We start from the raw sequence: 18214 nt of genomic DNA, 5'->3' as shown, positions 1-18214 counted from the left end.
GAATTTGCTTAATTCAGTTATAGGAGTTTTTAAAAGATCATTTTTAGGATTATGTTCATGCATTCTCCTGCATCCCTCTGAGGAGAGGATAGTTTTAGATATACCTAGTAATTCAGTAGAGATATCAGAGTACCCTAGTCTAGTATTAAGAGGGAACTTTTCATGATGTGAACACGGGACTAACCCATTTTTCGTTAAGAATAGTTTTAATTGTATTAATTTGTGAAGTTGTGTGTTTCATTCTGGGTTTCAGCCTTAACTTGAAGCAAGTGCTTAGCTCCTGTTGAAGTCATTAGGATTTAAACAGCCACTCAGAGCCGCCGTACTGGAAAGGAGTGGAAAAGGCGTGGAACATCTGTAGCACAATCTAGGTTCTAGGGTTGCTGGATTCTCCTGCAGATAAATGCTCTTATTTTTGTGATATGTTTCAATGTGGGTTTGCGGTTGTAGCTGCTATCTGCAGGCTTCAGGTTTTAACAGGGAGAACCCGTCCCTCCAGGCTCCACCACCACGTGATGGCTGCAACAGCCCTCTCCACCCCTTCCATCCTCGGTGACAACAGGCGGAGGAGCACGAGGACACACATTTCCTACCCGAGAAATTGGTTCAGGGATTTTTATTTGCCCCCTTGGGTTGCCGGCTACTGTTTATGGTCACCCTGAGGGGATAAGAAAGGGTTAGGGAGGGAGAGCAGCTCCGAGGTTTGACAGCCTGGAAAAGGGTTATGACACAATTTAGGCAGTGCTGGTGTTATATAAATGTATATGTGATAAACAGTGCTAAACGACTATGAGAAATGGCTTCTAGCATTTGCCAATAAATTTGCAATGTGCTGGATTTATGAAGGACCTTGACAAAATTCCTAAACAAACTAAGTTTTCCTTTACTGTGTACTCTTGTAGTTATGATTAAGAGATTTGTCTTTTTTTCCCAGTGAAGGCAGTGGTGCTAGTATGTTCCTCAAAGTGAATGTGGTCTAGTTTATTTAAGCAAGAAGGAGTTTAAGTGGAAATGAGCCACAGAAATGTGTGCCACTTGCCTAAAACAAACATGGTTTAGGCTTTTCCTTATAAGTGACATCTATTATTACATTTTTAAGTAGGTCTTTGTTAGTAAGCATCTGCAAGTGCATTTGATCAGAGGAAAAGATCCAAGACTATATTTATACTACTAAAACGGAATGTTCTTTTTAAATAAGGACCTGCACCTATGCCAACTGAAATTAATTGGGAATTTGCAACTGAACGGATACAAGTCCCTAAAAAAGTGCTGTCAGTGTTGTTCGTTTACATGATGTGTTTTCTGTGCAGCCATTTTAGACATTACATACAGTTTTCTGAGGATCTTTAGACCATCTGTTCCGTAGGACTAAATAAGTAGTGTGGATGATTAATAATGCGGAGGACTGATCCAGCCCCGTCATTGGAAGTTAGATCAATATTAAAAGTTATATCAGTAAGATATATACCAGTATCTTCTCAGTGTAGCAGATTTGTGTGCCAGCTTGTTCTTGCTGCAGTCACTGTGTCAATGTCTGTGATCTTTAAGGGATTTCCAGTTCACTTTTCTCCCTCTGAAGGGTTCCAGGGATATGTAAAGAAAAAAAAAAGCACTTACATAAGCATAAATCAAAATATCCCCTATTTGATAGTTTCTAGTCTAGAGAACAGAGTGGCGCTTCCAGGAGCTTAAGACAGTGTTTAGCAATTGTCCTGTTTTTTTGAAGTTTTGCTTTAAGTTTTGTTTGTTGAGGGGATTCCAGACTTACCTGACTGCGCGGTGGTTGTGATGAATGCAGGTGCTGCTGCAGCTTGGCTTTCAGCCAGAGGTGAAGCGTATTAAGGAACATTGATTCCCTGGCTGAACATTAAATTTGTCATTGCTGCATTGAAAATATCTTCATTAACTGTGTAATTGAATGAGCTTATTATTATTGTTATTATCTGTCTGCTGACCTTAACTGAGACTAGACTATTTGCTTAATACACCGGGTGTAGGAAAATACCACACATGGAAAAGTTCTCTAAGAGGGATGGAGCCACTACCCTTCAGCTAGAAATCGTTCTTTCAGCTATTTCGTGAGGTTTTTTCTCTAGCCTCTGTAAATTTGTGTTGGGGCCAGGTACAGCTTGGGCTCTGATGATCTCTGACACCATTGCTCTCTTCAGATGATTGAAATTGGCAGAAAAAAATTTGGTTTCTTCACTAACGTAACTTATGGAAAAGTCCAACAACTGTAATTTCAGATCATGAAGGTGATTGTACCCAGCAATTTCATCATGACTGGCTGGGGTTTACATTTTGCAAGTCCAATTAGAAATATATTGGTTTGTTTGCTATTATTTCTAGGGAATAAATGCCAGAGTAGACTATATCTGGAAGCTGAATACTCGTAATACTGCCAAAACCTAAATTAAATTATTGAGTTTCATTTTCATTTTAAATTGAATTAAAAGAAAAGTACCTTTATAATTTACCTTATATTTTAGTCATTGTAAGCATTTCTGTAAAAGGGAGTATCATCACATTTTTAGTTGGATGCAGTTTCAATTTAGTCTCCTTACATTTTTAATATTCAACTTTAAAGAGGTCTACCCGTGCATAGTGCTCTTGATGCATCTATTAATGTAGAGGCTTTTCCCTCCTCCTCCATTACACTGTTTTGTTTCTTTTCATGGTTGAACTTCCTATTTTGGCCAGTAGCCATAGGCAGTCAATACGATGTCTCCCATGAGCTCACACCATGGGGCATCGGTTATTCAAGGCCAAGGTTTTATGCATAGCCAGGAGCTTTACTCAAAGCTCCTTTCATAATCCTTCCGTAATAAGGATGCTGATGAGTACCTTTCTTCTGAGGACTTTCTGTGAAGATGATGTTTATACATCCAAGACAGCGGATTGCTGATAAATCAAAGAATCCAAGTTTTTCTCTTGGGGCTGACTAAAAGTACCGTCTCCGGAGCACAGATGTCAGTCTGAGCTTTTGCCCCGTCAGTGGCAATACAAGCGTTCATTAGTGGTTGAGGTGCCTCACCTGAGTTCCTATGTTAATGCTGCAATGACCAACAATTCTCTGTTTATGGGATGCTGCTGCCACCTATTTTTATGATACCTGAAGAAAGTATATATCAGATTATATCCTTTGTTAATATCTACTCACGGTATTAAGCCTTCAATTTTTTCAGATAAATGACAAAAATGAACCATTAAACCAAGCTAAGGAAAGAGACACACTGAGAAATTCAGTCTCTTCCTAAAACATTGCTACACATCTTCTGGGAGGCTGAAATGTCATCTCTAGTAAAATGACAGTTTTTGATTGGAACCGATTATTTTAATTACCAAGAAAAGGAGAAAAATAATGTAATGATACAAGGACACAAGTCTGCCTCCTAGATTACTCAAGTTTCTTGGGAAACTTGTATAGCTTTGTTAATTTACAAGGGTATTTCTCTCTTTCATGAAGACTTCGAGAACAAAAACTTGAGTAAAATTGTAACCACAGCGTGCCAGGCTGGCTATACAAGCATAGCTAAATGTGAGAACCTTTCATCTTTCCAGCAAGAAGTACTGAAGATGAGCAGTTGTGCTGATGTTGCAGCCTCTGACCTGATTTTCCTTCCGCACAGCTACAACTTGTTTGATCGTTGAGCCACTAGGAAGCTCTTTTTAATCATCAGTCACCTAGGGGATTATTTTCTGCTTTGTACTACTTCAAAAACATTCTCTCATGGAACTGTTGCAGCAGGAACAGTGTTGTGCAGGTCTTCTCTGGGGTCTGGGTGAACTCATCACAAGAAACAAATGGGAGTGGTCCATCTGTCCTACTGCAAAAGAAGGTGTTGCGTTTTCTCCCAAGCTATCCGAAGCCATCACCATGCATGGCTTTGAGTTTCTGTGCTGTTTAGTTAAGCGCTAAAGTGTTGCGTGTCTTCTGTTTCTTATGGCTCTTACTCAGCTGTGGAAAGAAATACCAAGTAATGTAACCACTTTCTTCCAAATCTTGGGCCAGAATCTCAGCTGGTGTAAGTCAGCAGAGCTCCACGGACATTATTAGTGCTCCAGTGATTCACACCAGCTGTGGATTTGGTCTTCTGTCTCAATTTATCAAGGGCTTAAACTAAATGTCAGGAAATATGAAACGATCTCTTATAATCAGCAGTTCTCCACATGTGTTAATGGAGTTTAAGTTTACCAAAAGGCAAGACTTCAAAAAGTGATCCAACAGAAGAATAAACTTTCAAGAAGAATGCCTTACTTACAGGCTTTTTGGCAAGAAAGGACTATACAACTCACTGCAATTTAAAGAAATTAACTCAGTTATGCATCAGGATATGGTAATACAGCTTCAGTGAGAATCCAAGATTCAAAATAATTTCACAGTACAAAGCAAGCTGTTGGCATTCAGTGAATAATTGTCATACAAATAGGAATCATCAAGTCTTAAAACCAAAATTAAGTTGCTTATGAACTCCATGTAAAAAGCCTAATGCTTCCGCTTTGCAAGTGTAGGTGGGTTTATTCAGAGGCATGGTACTACAGCTTTCTGAGATTAAATGAGGACCATGTTGTTACAAGAACACAGAAGCTTAATAGTTCTAGCTGTGTAATGTTAAAACTCAACAGTGATTTGGCTTATAGATGTGATCTCATGTACAGTGTTGAAAACAGTTATTTTAGCCAATGAATCACAGAATCATAGAATTGTAGGGTTGGAGGGGACCTCTGGAGATCATCTAGTCCAAGCCCCTGCCAGGGCAGGGTCACCCAGAGCAGGTGGCACACGAACTTGTGCAGGCAGGTTTGGAATGTCTCCAGAGACGGAGACTCCACCACCTCTCTGGGCAGCCTGTGCCAGGGCTCTGCCACTCTCAGGGTAAAGAAGTTCCTCCTCATGTTTAAGTGGAACTTCCTATGTTCAAGTTTGTGCCCATTACCTCTTGTCCTGTCCCCAGGCACCACTGAAAAGATCCTGGCCCCATCCTTCTGACACCCACCCTTTAAGTATTTATAAGTGTTCATAAGGTCCCCCCCTCAGCCATCTTTTTCCAGACTGAAGAGACCCAAATCCCTCAGCCTTTCCTCATAAGAGAGGTGTTCCAGTCCCCTCAGCATCTTGGTAGCCCTTTGCTGCACCCTCTCCAGCAGTTCCCTGTCCTTCTTGAACCGGGGAGCCCAGAACTGGACACAGTACTCCAGATGTGGCTTCACCAGGGCAGAGTAGAGGGGGAGGATGACCTCCCTCCACCTGCTGGCCACACTCTTCTTGATGCACCCCAGGATGCCATTGGCCTTCTTGGCCACGAGGGCACATTGCCGGCTCATGGTCATCCTGTTGCCCCCCAGGACTCCCAGGTCTCTTTCCACCGAGCTGCTCTCCAGCAGGTCAGCCCCCAACCTGTACCTGGTGCAGGGGGTTATTCCTCCCCAGGTGCAGCACCCTGCACTTGCCCTTGTTGAATTTCATAAGGTTCCTCTTTGCCCAACTCTCCAGCCTGTCCAGGTCTCTCTGTATGGCGGCACAGCCTTCTGCTGTCAGTCACCCCCCCCCAGCTTTGTGTCATCGGCAAAGTTGCTGAGGGTGCACTCCGTCCCTTCATCCAGGTTGTCATGAGGATAAAATTGTTGCTTAGGTGCTGTCAGGCTAACTTTTCAAAATCAGAAAATTCTGGAATAGGTGAAACCTCGAAGTCAACAAATGTGGAGTCTCAGAAGTCTTTTAGTCTTTTTCCTAGTCTTATATGCCTATATGGCATATGAGGATACGCTCCAAAAAAAACTTGCAGTACCTGAAATAGCCTGTGTTGGTACAGAGGTCTTCACAGCCTAATTTATCTGCTGATGAGACCTTTCAGAATTAATTAAAATATCATTGTGTGGCTCCACACTGTGTGATTTATGTATGTTCTCACTGGAGACTTAATGCTTTAGACAGGCCTAGAAAGGTAAAAGGAAAACACACCTTCAGGAGTAAACTTGAACACCACACCATGTTGGGCTATGATGTTTGTATTTAAAAAAAAATCAGGGTGCCAATAAGTCGATTGCTAGCAATCAGAACAGCATGGGGTGATCTGATCCTGCTGACCAGAGGGCATTGTCCAAGGGTCCGATTCTGGTAGGTCTGTTTCACAGTTAGTCCAGGTGACATTTGATGAGACACAGACCTGTCTAGATGTCACTGCATGCCAAAAGGAAAAAAAAAATGCTTGGACACAATTTATTCAGACCTGAAGGGAAGCGTTTTGGAAGAGTTCACAGAGAATACTAGTTAAACTTCCAGAAAAAGTAATTATCGTAATCTGAATATACCAGTACGTTGAATTTAAAGTGGTTTGCAGAACTGGAGTGATGGATAGAGTGCTGAGGAAAGCCTTCTGAATACTGTAGAGCTCTTAGGAAGTGACGGCATCCAAGACTCAGCATTTACTGGGTTTCTGCTGATTCCCCAGGAGCACGGGGGTGGCTCCACCTCGAAATGAAAACTATTCCCCAGGTCCACCACAGGAAGCATTGCAGTGAGAGCTCGGAACCTCCAAGGGCTTGACAGACTCGAAGTGTGAGAGGCCATGAGTCACGCAGTGGCTGGGGTTTTAGGAAGCTCATTGTATTTTGAAGGTTGCACTGTTCTATAGAGACTTCTGCTCCCTGGAAATTTCTGGGTAGAAGTTCTGTAAAACTTGGTTCTGAATCTGTTTGAAACCAAATTTTAAAAGAAAAAAAAAATGCTGAATTTCACTAATTATATTGGCTCTACAACATGGAGCAGTTGAAGGCAAATGCTTGAATTAGTCTGAAAATTAAGATTGCTTTTGCATGCCTCATTGCACTGAGCCCTCATATGGCAGCATTTGAGAGTAACACTTTCCATCACTTCTGTCTAGTTCTTCCCATCCTAGTGGCTGATGTGTTGGCCTTTGTAATACAAGAATTTTTCAACTTCTGTCAGGATTACAGCAATGGAATATACCTGGGCATGAAGCCATCAACCCTTACGAAACTCCAGGCAGTCCCAAATCCTACAATAGAAGCACATCAAGTCTTCTCCCTGCTTCCTACACAGATTCCCTACAGCAATCTGTGCCAAGATGAAGAGTTTTCAAAGCAGCTAGTGATATTGACCTGGAGTATCACATCACCGAGAACTCCCATATCTGTGATTGATAATTCTCCTCCTGAAGCTCACAAAAGTAAAGTAGCCTGTACAGGATTCAAAGATTTTTTGTGGATTTGGCCTATGCATATAAAATTAATTTTTATAGGGAAAGGAAGCTGATAGAATTCAAATGCCACTGTTTTTTGGGAACACAAGATACCTTGCCTTCCTAGGCATAAGCACAGAGCTGTCTTTACCAGAATGGTGTCTTGGAGAGGGAGGAGAAACACTGGACATGGCTCTTGGCATGTACAAGGGGTATTTAAATGATCTATGTTGATGAGAACAGTCAAAGGAGTGTGAAATAGGACTGGTTGATGCAGAATAGCATGTTATTCACTATAATGGATGTCTTAATTCAGGCATGAAGTGTTCAGGTAGGACTCTGTGGTGTCCAGCTATCTGAGGACTAACCTACATGTATCAGTGGATTATGAGTAATTCTATTTCTGTACTGTTATAGCAGATGTAAAATTAACATACATACAGGGGAAGGCAGGGGAATTGCAAGTCCCTGAATGCCTGGATTCATGTTTCAGGCAAGGATTTTTGCATTTGCCTTTGTTTTCTGCTCTACTGTTTGGAGAGAGGCTTGCACCTCTGGGGTATGGATCTTTGAGACGACTCGGTATGATTCCTCATGTGCCTCCATGCCAAACTGATGGACAACAGACACATGCTTCGCGCCAGGGCAAAAATAAAGAGTGGTTAAGAGAGCATTGATCTGTGCGGTAGTAGAAAAGCAGATCCTTTGTACGTTTTCTGCATTTGTTCTGCCTCCCTAGCTCTCCACGGGGAAATTGTGGGTGAAGTGGTCATTCTCAGGGTCCTACAAGTTGTAGTAAAATAGCTGAAGCCTTGACATTTATAAGCTGAATTTCATCTGTTTGTTTTGCCACTGCCATCTCAGCAAGTCATTAGGTCTTACAAAAAGTGCTTTTCTCTTACATGTAACCTTAACAAAAAGCTCAAAATACATTATTAAGTGGTTACCTTGGCAGCGTATACATTAGAATTGTTTGTATCTAAATTTGTTTCAAATCTCTTTGCTTCGTATTTCCAGACCTGACCTGGCCTCACAGAAGACGTCAGCCAAACATTCCCCGGATGTGATGTCTCTCGAGACACTGGAAAACACTTGTGAGCCAGAGAACCTCTTTGATGACATCTAGCTATGTGTTGGCTGAGAAACTGAGAGACTGTCGCTCCTAACAGAGATAAGCTATAAAACTACAAGGCTTCGTTATAGATGCTGAGCCGAAATCTTTGCTCTGAGGTCGTGTTTGGTGGCATATTGCTCGAATCCTCTTGCACTGCACTTGTCCCTCTTCTTCACTATGCAGTTGTAGACCCTTGGCTTGATTTGTGACGGCCTTGAAATCAGTTTAGCCTCTGTGTAGATCTTTTGTCATGTGTATATGGGGAAACAGGGCACCATCATAGCGGTTTTACGTCCTAAGAGTCTCTGACTGCTAATTGTAACCAGGATCAACTGGTTTCCAGGTGTCCCCCAGAGAGTAAGTCAGACATAAAGAAGTCTTAGGGCTACTGCTGTACTTACCTTATATACTGATCCTTTCCTAAGAAGCTCAGCCTAGATGCAGTCTAGCTAAATCATCTTTGACTTTGATTGAGATATGTCTTTAAAAACTGTTTAGAATGGTATCTTCTGACATGAAGCATCCAAAGAAATGTCCTTTTGCTTTTTACTTGCAGGTGCTCTGCGGCTTTATGCATTGTAAGATGTATTATTGCTTTTGGGATTAAAGAGCCTATAAAGTCAATATTGAACCCATTTTAATGTTCCATTGAAACCCATAGCCTTTAAAATTGTAATTTTTCATACTGCATTGTTTTTCTTAGGGTGATTTCTAAAAAAATAAAATGCATTCTAAAAATACATTAATTTTGTTTTATTTGCTTAGACGCTATTTGCGTAAAGGGGCTAGTTAGCAAAGTGTGTTTATGCATGACCTCTTCCTACCTGAAGCTGGTGTGTTCATGTACATTTAAGGCTTCATCAAAAAAAAGTTAGCAACACGTATTTACCTTCGGTGGTCAAAAGTGTACAGATGTACAAAAAAAAAGTGTACGTCAGGTTTCTGCTTTGCAGTTTTAAGAGCCTGAATAAATTCTCATTTAAGGCAGAGGGAGCCAGTTCTTCTGTCTCAGAAAGGACGTGATCCAACCAGGGTTTTAAACATGCAAGTAATCCCATTGAAGTCAGCAGGACTGTGCAACACAGACCTGCTTCTGTGCGCTATGGCTTGCAGTGCTCCTTGGAAGCCACTTGGTTTTTTTGAAATGCCAGATTATTTAGGCCCTGATTCTGCCAAAATTCAACCCTGTATTTAACTAAAAGCATCCATGTCAGTATTTGCAGGATCAGGGCCTCATTTTCCAACCTAAGCGAGGCAATGTTATATGTAAGCATTCCTTTCTGAAAAACACGGTCGCAGCATTTTAAATTCACAAAGGGCTTTGGGACAATGTTATAAATCACACAGTAAAAACATGAATGGCCAAAATATTTTGCTTGCTACAAAGGCTTTGTGCTTGAGAAATGACAGGACCACAACAGACCTATTCATACACCCATTCATAGACGTTGCCTAATTTTAAATCTTCCAGCGCTGATCTGACAATGCTTTCAGCAAAAGCTTGTGTATAGTTTCAGTTTTAATGTGAAAATGTTCCATGACTTAACCAGAAATAGAAGAGCTTGGTTTAATTGTGCCTGCAGCAGAAAATGGAGGTGAACACCCTGCAAAACTCTGCTTTTAAGAAATTGTTGGTTTCTAATAGTAAAATGTTGTTACGTAAATAGGAAATGTTACATGCAGTTGGCAGATACAATAAAATCTGTCAGAACATTTATTCTTTTATCTTGTTTTCAAGGTTTATAAGCCAGGAGTTGAGCAGAAAATTACGTGGTGGCAAATGCATACTGTGGACTGTGTGAGCACAGGTGTGTCGGCTCGTTAGGGTAGCCAGTTTACAGTCAACTGAGACTGTGTGTATACACAGAGGGACACCTCCTCTCCTCTCAAAGCCTCCTTACAATGTGTCAGTCACCACAACCACGTGAGAAGTGTTAGTGAAATGCTCCTTTCTGAAGATTTTTATGAGAATCTGTTGCTTTTCTGCCGATAAGGTTCCATTTTCCAGTTGACTTGGAAGAGGAAAGACGCACCAAAATGAGCACAAATGATTTCTGAGAGCAGAGGCAGGAATGCAGATCTACAGAACATCAGTGAAATTTCTTGATGATGCATATTTGTCCACAGGAAGTGCGGACATACAATTTATCCTCAAACTTGTTCGTCCCAATGCTTGGAAATAGACCCAATGGGCTTCATTGACCAAGCCAAGCAAAATCTTTTTCAAACAACTAACCTATGATGTTTGGGAAGGGAACTCAGCAATAATGCCTAATGCCTCATTAACATTTTTTTTTTTTTTTTTTTTTTTTACTCTACCAAGTTAATATGACACTCTGTGCTGCTTGGTAAATCTCCAAGAAAAGCTGGGATCTTTGCTAGCCCTCCGTACTGATGGAGCTCCTGCTGTGGGGGCTTCCCAAAGCTTACAGAGGAGAAGGGTCCCCTCGTGAGTCAATAGACAGTCCTCTTATTCATAAATCAAATATAATGTTCACCTATTTCCTAATGGTATAACATCTACTAGCTTATGTTCATGCTGTGGTCCACCATAATCCTTAGGTTCTCCCGTGCAGAGTTACTGGGTAGTCACTTGCTTTTTCATTCTGCGTTTGTGCAGCCGACTATTCCCATATGGGCTTGGTAACTGGCATTTAACCGTGTTGACTTGGCATCCCATTTTTGCAGCTGATTTCCCTACTTTGTCAAGATGATTTTGAATGCTCGTTCTTCCTCAATTTGGTATTACGGGTGAACATAGTAAGTTCATTCTCCTTTGCTACCATACAGACCATTAATGAAACCATTGAACAGTTCTGCACTTAAACCTCACTCCATTCATCCTTCAGTTTAGTAAAGTTACTAAACTTAGACTTACTTTGTGAGCATGGTTTGCTAGCTCACCTTTTGGAAGACCATGTTTGCCAGGCATGCCTATAAAACTGTTACATGAAATAGCCTGACATGAGATGTCAGTCAATTGCTTCTCCCCTGTCCAAAATATTTCAGTGGTGACAGAAGACAAAATAGAGAAACATGCCCACAAATGGTTTTTCAAGACAGGAAATTAACCAAAGTTAGGAGACGCAGATCAAATTTCAAAGGCCATCCTTAATTAATACTCCTCTTTGATATTACTCTGCAAATGATTTCCCAGGTAAATTTTTTCTTCACTTTAAACTGTACTTTTGGGGAAGATGAAACAAGTAGTTGTTTTATAGGAGGAAAAACATGGTATTTTTCATTAAAGGTGTAGACTCCTCTAAAGTTTTATACTTTTAATGTGACTACTAAGCAGAATGTATGTTTTTATGAATAAAAATCTGTCATTTGAAGTCTGGCTTTATCCAGCAAATCTTTTAGTTCAAAAATATTTACAATATTTTTTTCCAGAGAGAGAAAAATTGTTCTAAAGCAAAAAAACCCTCTCTTTTCTTGAGGAAGTACTGTATAAAGTGTTGTCTTTGGGATTAAAATATTATTTTGATTTTAAGAGAATGTTTTGGCAATCTGTATCACTATTTTAACTACACTCCTACTATTATTCCCAGAAGTAGACACTTTTGTGTATGTACATGTGTGTTAGGTATGCTGTTCTTCCCTGCTTTGTACCCGTAAAATATAAATGATTCTGTGCATAAAAATGATTCTCTGGAAATGTTTAGTACAGACTAGCTGGCTTTAAGAACTTCTGCAGTTTGATCTATCAGCCCGGAGGTACTCGAGGAAAGAAAACGCCTTTACACATGGGAATTCAGATGCTGCTAAGTGTTTAAGGTAAAGCTGCTTTTTTCTGGCTTGCCGTCTGCTTTGGGGGAAACACAAAATGTGGAAACAGTGAAATAAGAATGGTGGGAAAACAAGGCAACAAAACCACGTCCGGACTGCTTAGAGACTGAAGGTAGGATATTTGGACATCTTCTGAGCAATTCGAATTTGAAAAATGTGCCAGGAGCCGCTTATCCCACTGAAAGTGGACCAGACAGGGAGGGTTTCTGTCTTATGGGAACCCTCTTATATTCCCTCTTTTCTCCAGGAATGCACCAACCCTTTCATCAGGGGTTAATACCACTTTTCTGCTAAATATTTTTGTGCTTTAATTTTATTTTAGTTCCCCTCACAAAATCGGAGGTCTCATCAGATCTTTTTCCTAAATTTCCTTTTGGCAATCCGTCATCCTCCATCTCCTTTCTTTTCCCTATAATGCTGGACAACATCTGAATTTTTGTCTTTCTCTGGCCATTAAATTATTTTCCTGCTATTATAGTTACACTCCAAAATCAATTTCATTCATAAAATCTACCAGTATTAGTGTTAGGAAAATGAAACACTGCATGTTTTTAAAGCTGACACTACTGAAAGGGAAAATACCAAGCTGAAGGAAGATTACATCTGGAGGTCCTTAGGGATGAGTCTTGGGACCAGTCTCATTCAGCATTTTCATCAGTGGCATTGGCAAAAAGAGCAGGAACTCCAATGAAACCCCGTTGGTGGTGTGTGCCTGGGAAGCCTTATAAGAAACAGCTTTTTCATTTTGGAAATAAAAGCAGCCACCTCCGTTAAACAATGCACGAGTAAGGCATGCGGGATCAGAAGTTTCTGATGGGTGTTGTGTCTGGAGATTCGTCTGCCTGTACAGAGAGGGAAAAAGCGCAGGGGAAAAATAAACAGTGAAGCAGTGAAAAGCCAAGGGCATGGCTGGGAAAATCTCTGGGAGTCCAGCCTGAGAAAGAGAGAGCGAGCATGTGAGAGGTGGAAAGACAGAGAGAGAGAAAGGGAGAGCACTTTTGGCCTAAGTATTGACTGGAAAAGGACTGAGAGAGACTCTTGACCCTGCTTAATTCGTTCCGTTTGGCAAACAGGATTGCAGCAGATGCCTGGCATTGTCTGATCTGGAATTGCCTGCTAATCCCGCTGGCCAGAGGGGATAACAATAAGCAGAAATTGCTTTTTTTTTTGGCCTGCATTCTCAGGTCTTGTCAAATGGCTATAGCAGCCGTAATATCACCTGAGGTGAATTGCTTGTTAATGCCATGGAGAAAAAGGAAAAGCACGCTATTTTCAAGTTACTTCTTGGGAAGGAAGGATAGCTCTGGTTTTGGGTGTTTTATAGCCCTCTTGTCCTGTGCAGAAATATTTAACTGAAGAAGACTTTTCCATCATACCTACAACATCACAGAGTCACGGGACAGTTGAGGTTGGAAGGGGCCTCTGAAGACCATCTGGCCCAATGCTCAGAAAAGGGTCAACCGTAGCAAGTTGCTCACGCCGTGCCCAGGCCGTTATTGTTTCATAGAGAATAAACCTCATCTGCATCTTCCAAAAAGCTCTAATGTAAGTAAGTAATATTTAAGCTGAAAACTGCTGTCCTCATTATTCTCTGTTTGTGGAGGTCCTCTCCCACACAGAGCTGTTGTCTATTTGAGAGAGACTGAGAGGAATATCTGATGGGAAAATTTAGGTCCAGAGGTAGACATCCACTCTAGTACTTTCTGAAGGGCACGAAGGTACATATTTATTTGCCTATTTTTATGCAACTACTATTGTTATGGTATTCGTCATGTAGCAGTCGTCACTCCAGCATGAAGTACCTGTGCTGCTCTGAGTAAATTAAATAATATCACATTTTCCTTCTTTTCCTACTAAATTAAATATCACTTGGAAGCCCTGCCTCTCATTTCTAGTGCATGGTTCTGATTCACAGCAGTTGAGCTTTAGCCCTGGATTTAATCAAAGTGTCTACCCCAATTTTCTCATGTAGCCTGTTAGCTTCTAGTTTTCTTTCTGGGCTGTTATAAGGTCCTCTTTCACTTTCAAAGTAGTTTAAAGGTAATTTTAAAAATTGATTTTAATTTTAACCAAAAGCCAGAGTTCTAAGCAGAAAAGGCTGGAGACTGTCCTCCAGACTCACCTCTGGACTTCTCGGGCCATGTAAAACATAAAAAGGTAGTAGAATACATTTACGGGACTATTCACAAGCCCAGTATGGACAGCTGATTCCAGAGGGAGATTAAAATCACTGCCCAGAACCACTTGAATTTAACGCTATTCTCATTGTCAAGCGAGAAAGAAAGAAAACCCACTAAGGCACAGCTTTGGTAACGCTTCCTCAGTGCTTGGCTGTTACTAATGATTTGGAGTGAGAAGGGAGAACCTGTGTCATAAATGACAAAAACTGGCAATGGAAAAGCCCTACCCTATTAAGTCATCTCATCCCCCTTTTGCCAAACCTGTGGGGAAAAATGGCAAGTTTGTGCCCAGAGGCGCTGGTTGGAGACTTGAGGCATGGTTGGAGCTTGGGAAGGAAGAGATCATGGGGCCTCCTGGGGTGCTGGAGCTCCTCAGCCACCCCATGTTGGTGGTGGCTGGTCCTGGTCAAGTTGGCTTTGCCTCCTGTGGTGAGCCCAGGAACGCTGAGCACAACCAATCGGCCTAACGTAGTGTCCCAAATGGCGGGAAGCTGCTGTATGTGAAGGATGTGAGTGAGTGGAAAACTCTCTGGCCTTGATTAAAATGTATGGATTGAGATGTTCAGCCTGAGACAGTCACCCTTTGGCAGTAAGGAAAGGTTGGGTATCTTCAGTTTACCTGTGTTAGGATAAGTTGACTTGCTCCCAGGTGATACCCTTCTCTTTCTCCACCAGTACTGAGGGGAAGTAGATGGCAGACTTGAAGCTTGTGGATGCTTGAAGTTGCGTAGATGACCATTGGTGGCTGGGTAGCCACCAGGGTTGTGGCTTCCGCACTGCCGAGAGCAATGAATTGGTTCAGACTACCTGACACGGGGTTATCAGAGCCTTTCAAGGTGGTGGACCAAAGAAGTCATACTGCACAACGATGTGTCTGCAGGTGGTCTGAAGCGGGTGCCTTGTGTTTCACCTGGGCACACCTGACATCTGGACGCGCAAGGCCTGCCCGTGCAGCACGCGGGGAGAGGCACGTTCTGCTGCCTTCGCTGCTGCTCGTTCCTCTTGTGTCGTACAGTTATTGAGCAAAGCGGCCTCAAAGAGGAAGCTGGCTTTTAGGTTTTTGTTTACAAACACACTGGAAGAGCTTTTATGCCACAAAGAATTCAGAGGACAGAGAAGCAACGAAATGTGCATGTTAAATAGTTATCCAAAAAATATATAAAATGCTATGATCAAGCACAAACCCATCTGCTATGACACAGATTAATTGTTTGGGATTCTTGATATCCCAGGTAATTCAGAGGCCTGTCTTACGAGTTTCCCACATCATCTGGGTGAATTCTGTTTCTACTTTTGACTTCTTGCTATATTTGGAAAGGAAGTACCAGCAATACTCTCCGGCACCGTTTCCACATAGCAAGCACATGGTTAATTTTCCTTCATACGGAGGGAAGAAGTTAATCTTTATCCTTTCCGGTAACCTGCTGGAGAGGCTGCTGGCAGGGCTGGAGTGCACCCTGATCTAAATACCATTTGCTCCATCCCTCCCAGCCCCTGTCTTGCAGCCACATCCAGAAAACCCTACGACCTGTCCCGAGCCCAAAGGGCATTTATGAGCACGTTCAGGCTGAAGCGAAGCCAGGAGGTAGTCTCCTCAGCGCCAAGCACAACTGCTTGGGGTTCGGCAAGGCAGAGTCCCATTAAATGCGGCGTGGTCCAGCTCTCCCCAGCACCCAGAGGCACGGTGTGGAGCATCCCGCGGAGCTGCTGGCACGCAGGTGGTGCAGGCTCCATCTGCGAGGGGAGCGGCCGGGGCAGAAAGGATCCTGCATTCGTACGGGCTGCTGTAAGTTTACTTTGGAAAATCAAAACCTCGTTAGACATTGTCTGCAGGGAACTTTTACCAGACATGTTGAAGTAAAGTTCACTCCACCCTCTTTTCAGCAGCTGTGGTGGAAGCCAAGTGCAAATGTTATATTAGGTGTGGACGTAGCGAGTGCAGCGGCACGACCGGTCCTCGGGAATGGATATGTAAAGCTGAGTGCTCGGATGCCTGACACGTGTAGTAGAACCCTGGTATTAAATAACCAAGGCTCAAAACTGAAGCAAATAATGTCTGACACATCTATACTTCTCCTGCGAAGATCTCTCTACAAACGCTGGTTAATTATTCTCTGCAGCTGGTGCAGGAGGCAGGTAGTAATGGTCACGTAACAGGGGAGACTGGGGATGAGTGAGCCGTTTAGCCCCGGTTGTCCACAAAGTTGTACACATGAGAGTGGAGGAAGCTCAGCATTGCGGAGCACCCGTCTGCTGCTCGGATCAGACCATCCCCACCTCATTTACCCAGGAGACAGCAGTACAGTGATTTTAAATCATGGAAAAGTAGAAGTCAAAATACACGATGCGATGAATGTTTCCTGCTCGTGAGTTACAGGCACGTGTGTTCCCGCACACCGCTTTTTCAGCAAGACAGCCCGTCTTAGGGTCAGCTTTCAGGCTGTGGTCATGTTGGAGGCTTGCCTTTCTAACCACATCTCTTCCAAAGGCTGGTCTGTGGCAGGTCTGTGGGAAGAGACAAGCTGGGAGTCCATTTCTGAGCAGCTCCTCGTCCTCCCCTCATTACCCGCGCAGTGCGGTGTCAGCGTGGCTGAGAGAGAAAAGCCTGTGTCCTGCTTCTTGTGTCTGCGGGTATTTTAGTTTTATGACTCCATCCTTCCCACAACAGAGCCAAAAACAAAGAGATGGGAAATGAAATCAGCTGTCTAGGAGCGGTACTAATAAATATCTATAAAATTAGATTGGATTCCCAAGAACAAAAGAGCAATTGAGACATTTAACCTAAACATCCATAATAAACTAATCAGAGCTGATTTATGGCGAGAAATATTTTATGCTGCAAAGGCATGGAGGAAGTGAAATAATTTCTGCCTAACACTTGGCCTCTTGCAGCCTGTCTCATTCCTCCTCACGCAAGCTTTGGGAAGATGTGACAACCCCCCTCATGACAAATCCCAGGAATGTTGTGTCTTCCCCTTTGACTTGAGCTGGGCTGAGCAGCCAGACTGGATGATGATTTACTGCAACTACTCAATAGTAAGCTGCAGTAAGCCCAGAATAAGCTGTTATTCTGTAATTTTTTTAAATCTTGATTTTGCTTTCAGTTTTGTACAGAGGAACACGCTAGCAAATTTCTAGTTTTGCAGCCTGCTTTCTCCACTGGAACTGCGGTGAGGACCTTTCCTGTTGCTATCACCGATTTCAATGGATGGTTCATCTGCCCTCAGGTTATCTTTTTGTCTCTTTTTTTAAACAGGTACCTTTGCTTAATTAGACTTAGTCAGAGGTGTGATTGGGGGTTGGACTAGATGATCTCCAGAGGTCCCTTCCAACGCCTGCCGTTCTGTCGTGCAGAACAGGCGTATGGCTGGGATTCAGGCCGCCAGAGGAGGCAGGATGGGTCCAAGGAAAGACTCAAGCAGGACTCGAGAGATTTCTGTTTTAATGGATTGGTTCACTCAGATCTGAGATGGGAATTCAGGTACCATTCCCCACTGCTTAGACACGCTCCCTGTCACAAAGTTCATGGATGAACTTGCTTTCGTGACACCGGGGCATACATCACCTGTCAGTCAGATGCGGGAGAAATGATGGTGTGTGAAGTTCCTCCTAAAGAGCAGGAATCCACGCCATGGAACCGGCAGACTTGCTCAGTGCAAGACTGCTGTGGAGGGGACATCTCTGAAGTTAAAGTCCCCACATTAGGCAGCCGAGACCAAAGTTTTATGCATGAAAACCACTGGCAGTTTTCAAAACAATGGGATGTGGGAGGATGACCCTGTTTGGTTTCATCACTCCGGTTCAAGACCGTAAAATGAGAAATGAAACTTAACTAGCACAAGAAGATACGCAAGCCAAAAAAATGAAAGATACAGTCTCTGATTTCACAAAAGATATACGTAGGTTTCACAATACCTTCTTCATATCCT

The 18214-nt window shown here is 42.5% G+C and overlaps 1 protein-coding gene across 1 annotated transcript in view; it reads left to right on the top strand.

Annotated features, from left to right (window-relative positions):
• XRCC4 (X-ray repair cross complementing 4) overlaps positions 1-9056 on the top strand; it is a 190392-nt gene extending 181336 nt beyond the window's left edge. The window contains exon 8 of the mRNA XM_063321191.1: positions 8220-9056. Coding sequence (XP_063177261.1) covers positions 8220-8328 — 109 coding nt within the window. The 3' untranslated portion in view covers positions 8329-9056. The remainder of the gene's footprint in view (positions 1-8219) is intronic.
• Positions 9057-18214: the final 9158 nt, after the last annotated feature.

This window comes from Chroicocephalus ridibundus, chromosome Z, assembly GCF_963924245.1.
Source record: "Chroicocephalus ridibundus chromosome Z, bChrRid1.1, whole genome shotgun sequence".
NCBI classification, from domain to species: Eukaryota; Metazoa; Chordata; class Aves; order Charadriiformes; family Laridae; genus Chroicocephalus; species Chroicocephalus ridibundus.
The sequence above is the reverse complement of the archived record's forward strand: the minus strand, read 5'-3'. Positions and strand labels throughout refer to the sequence as shown.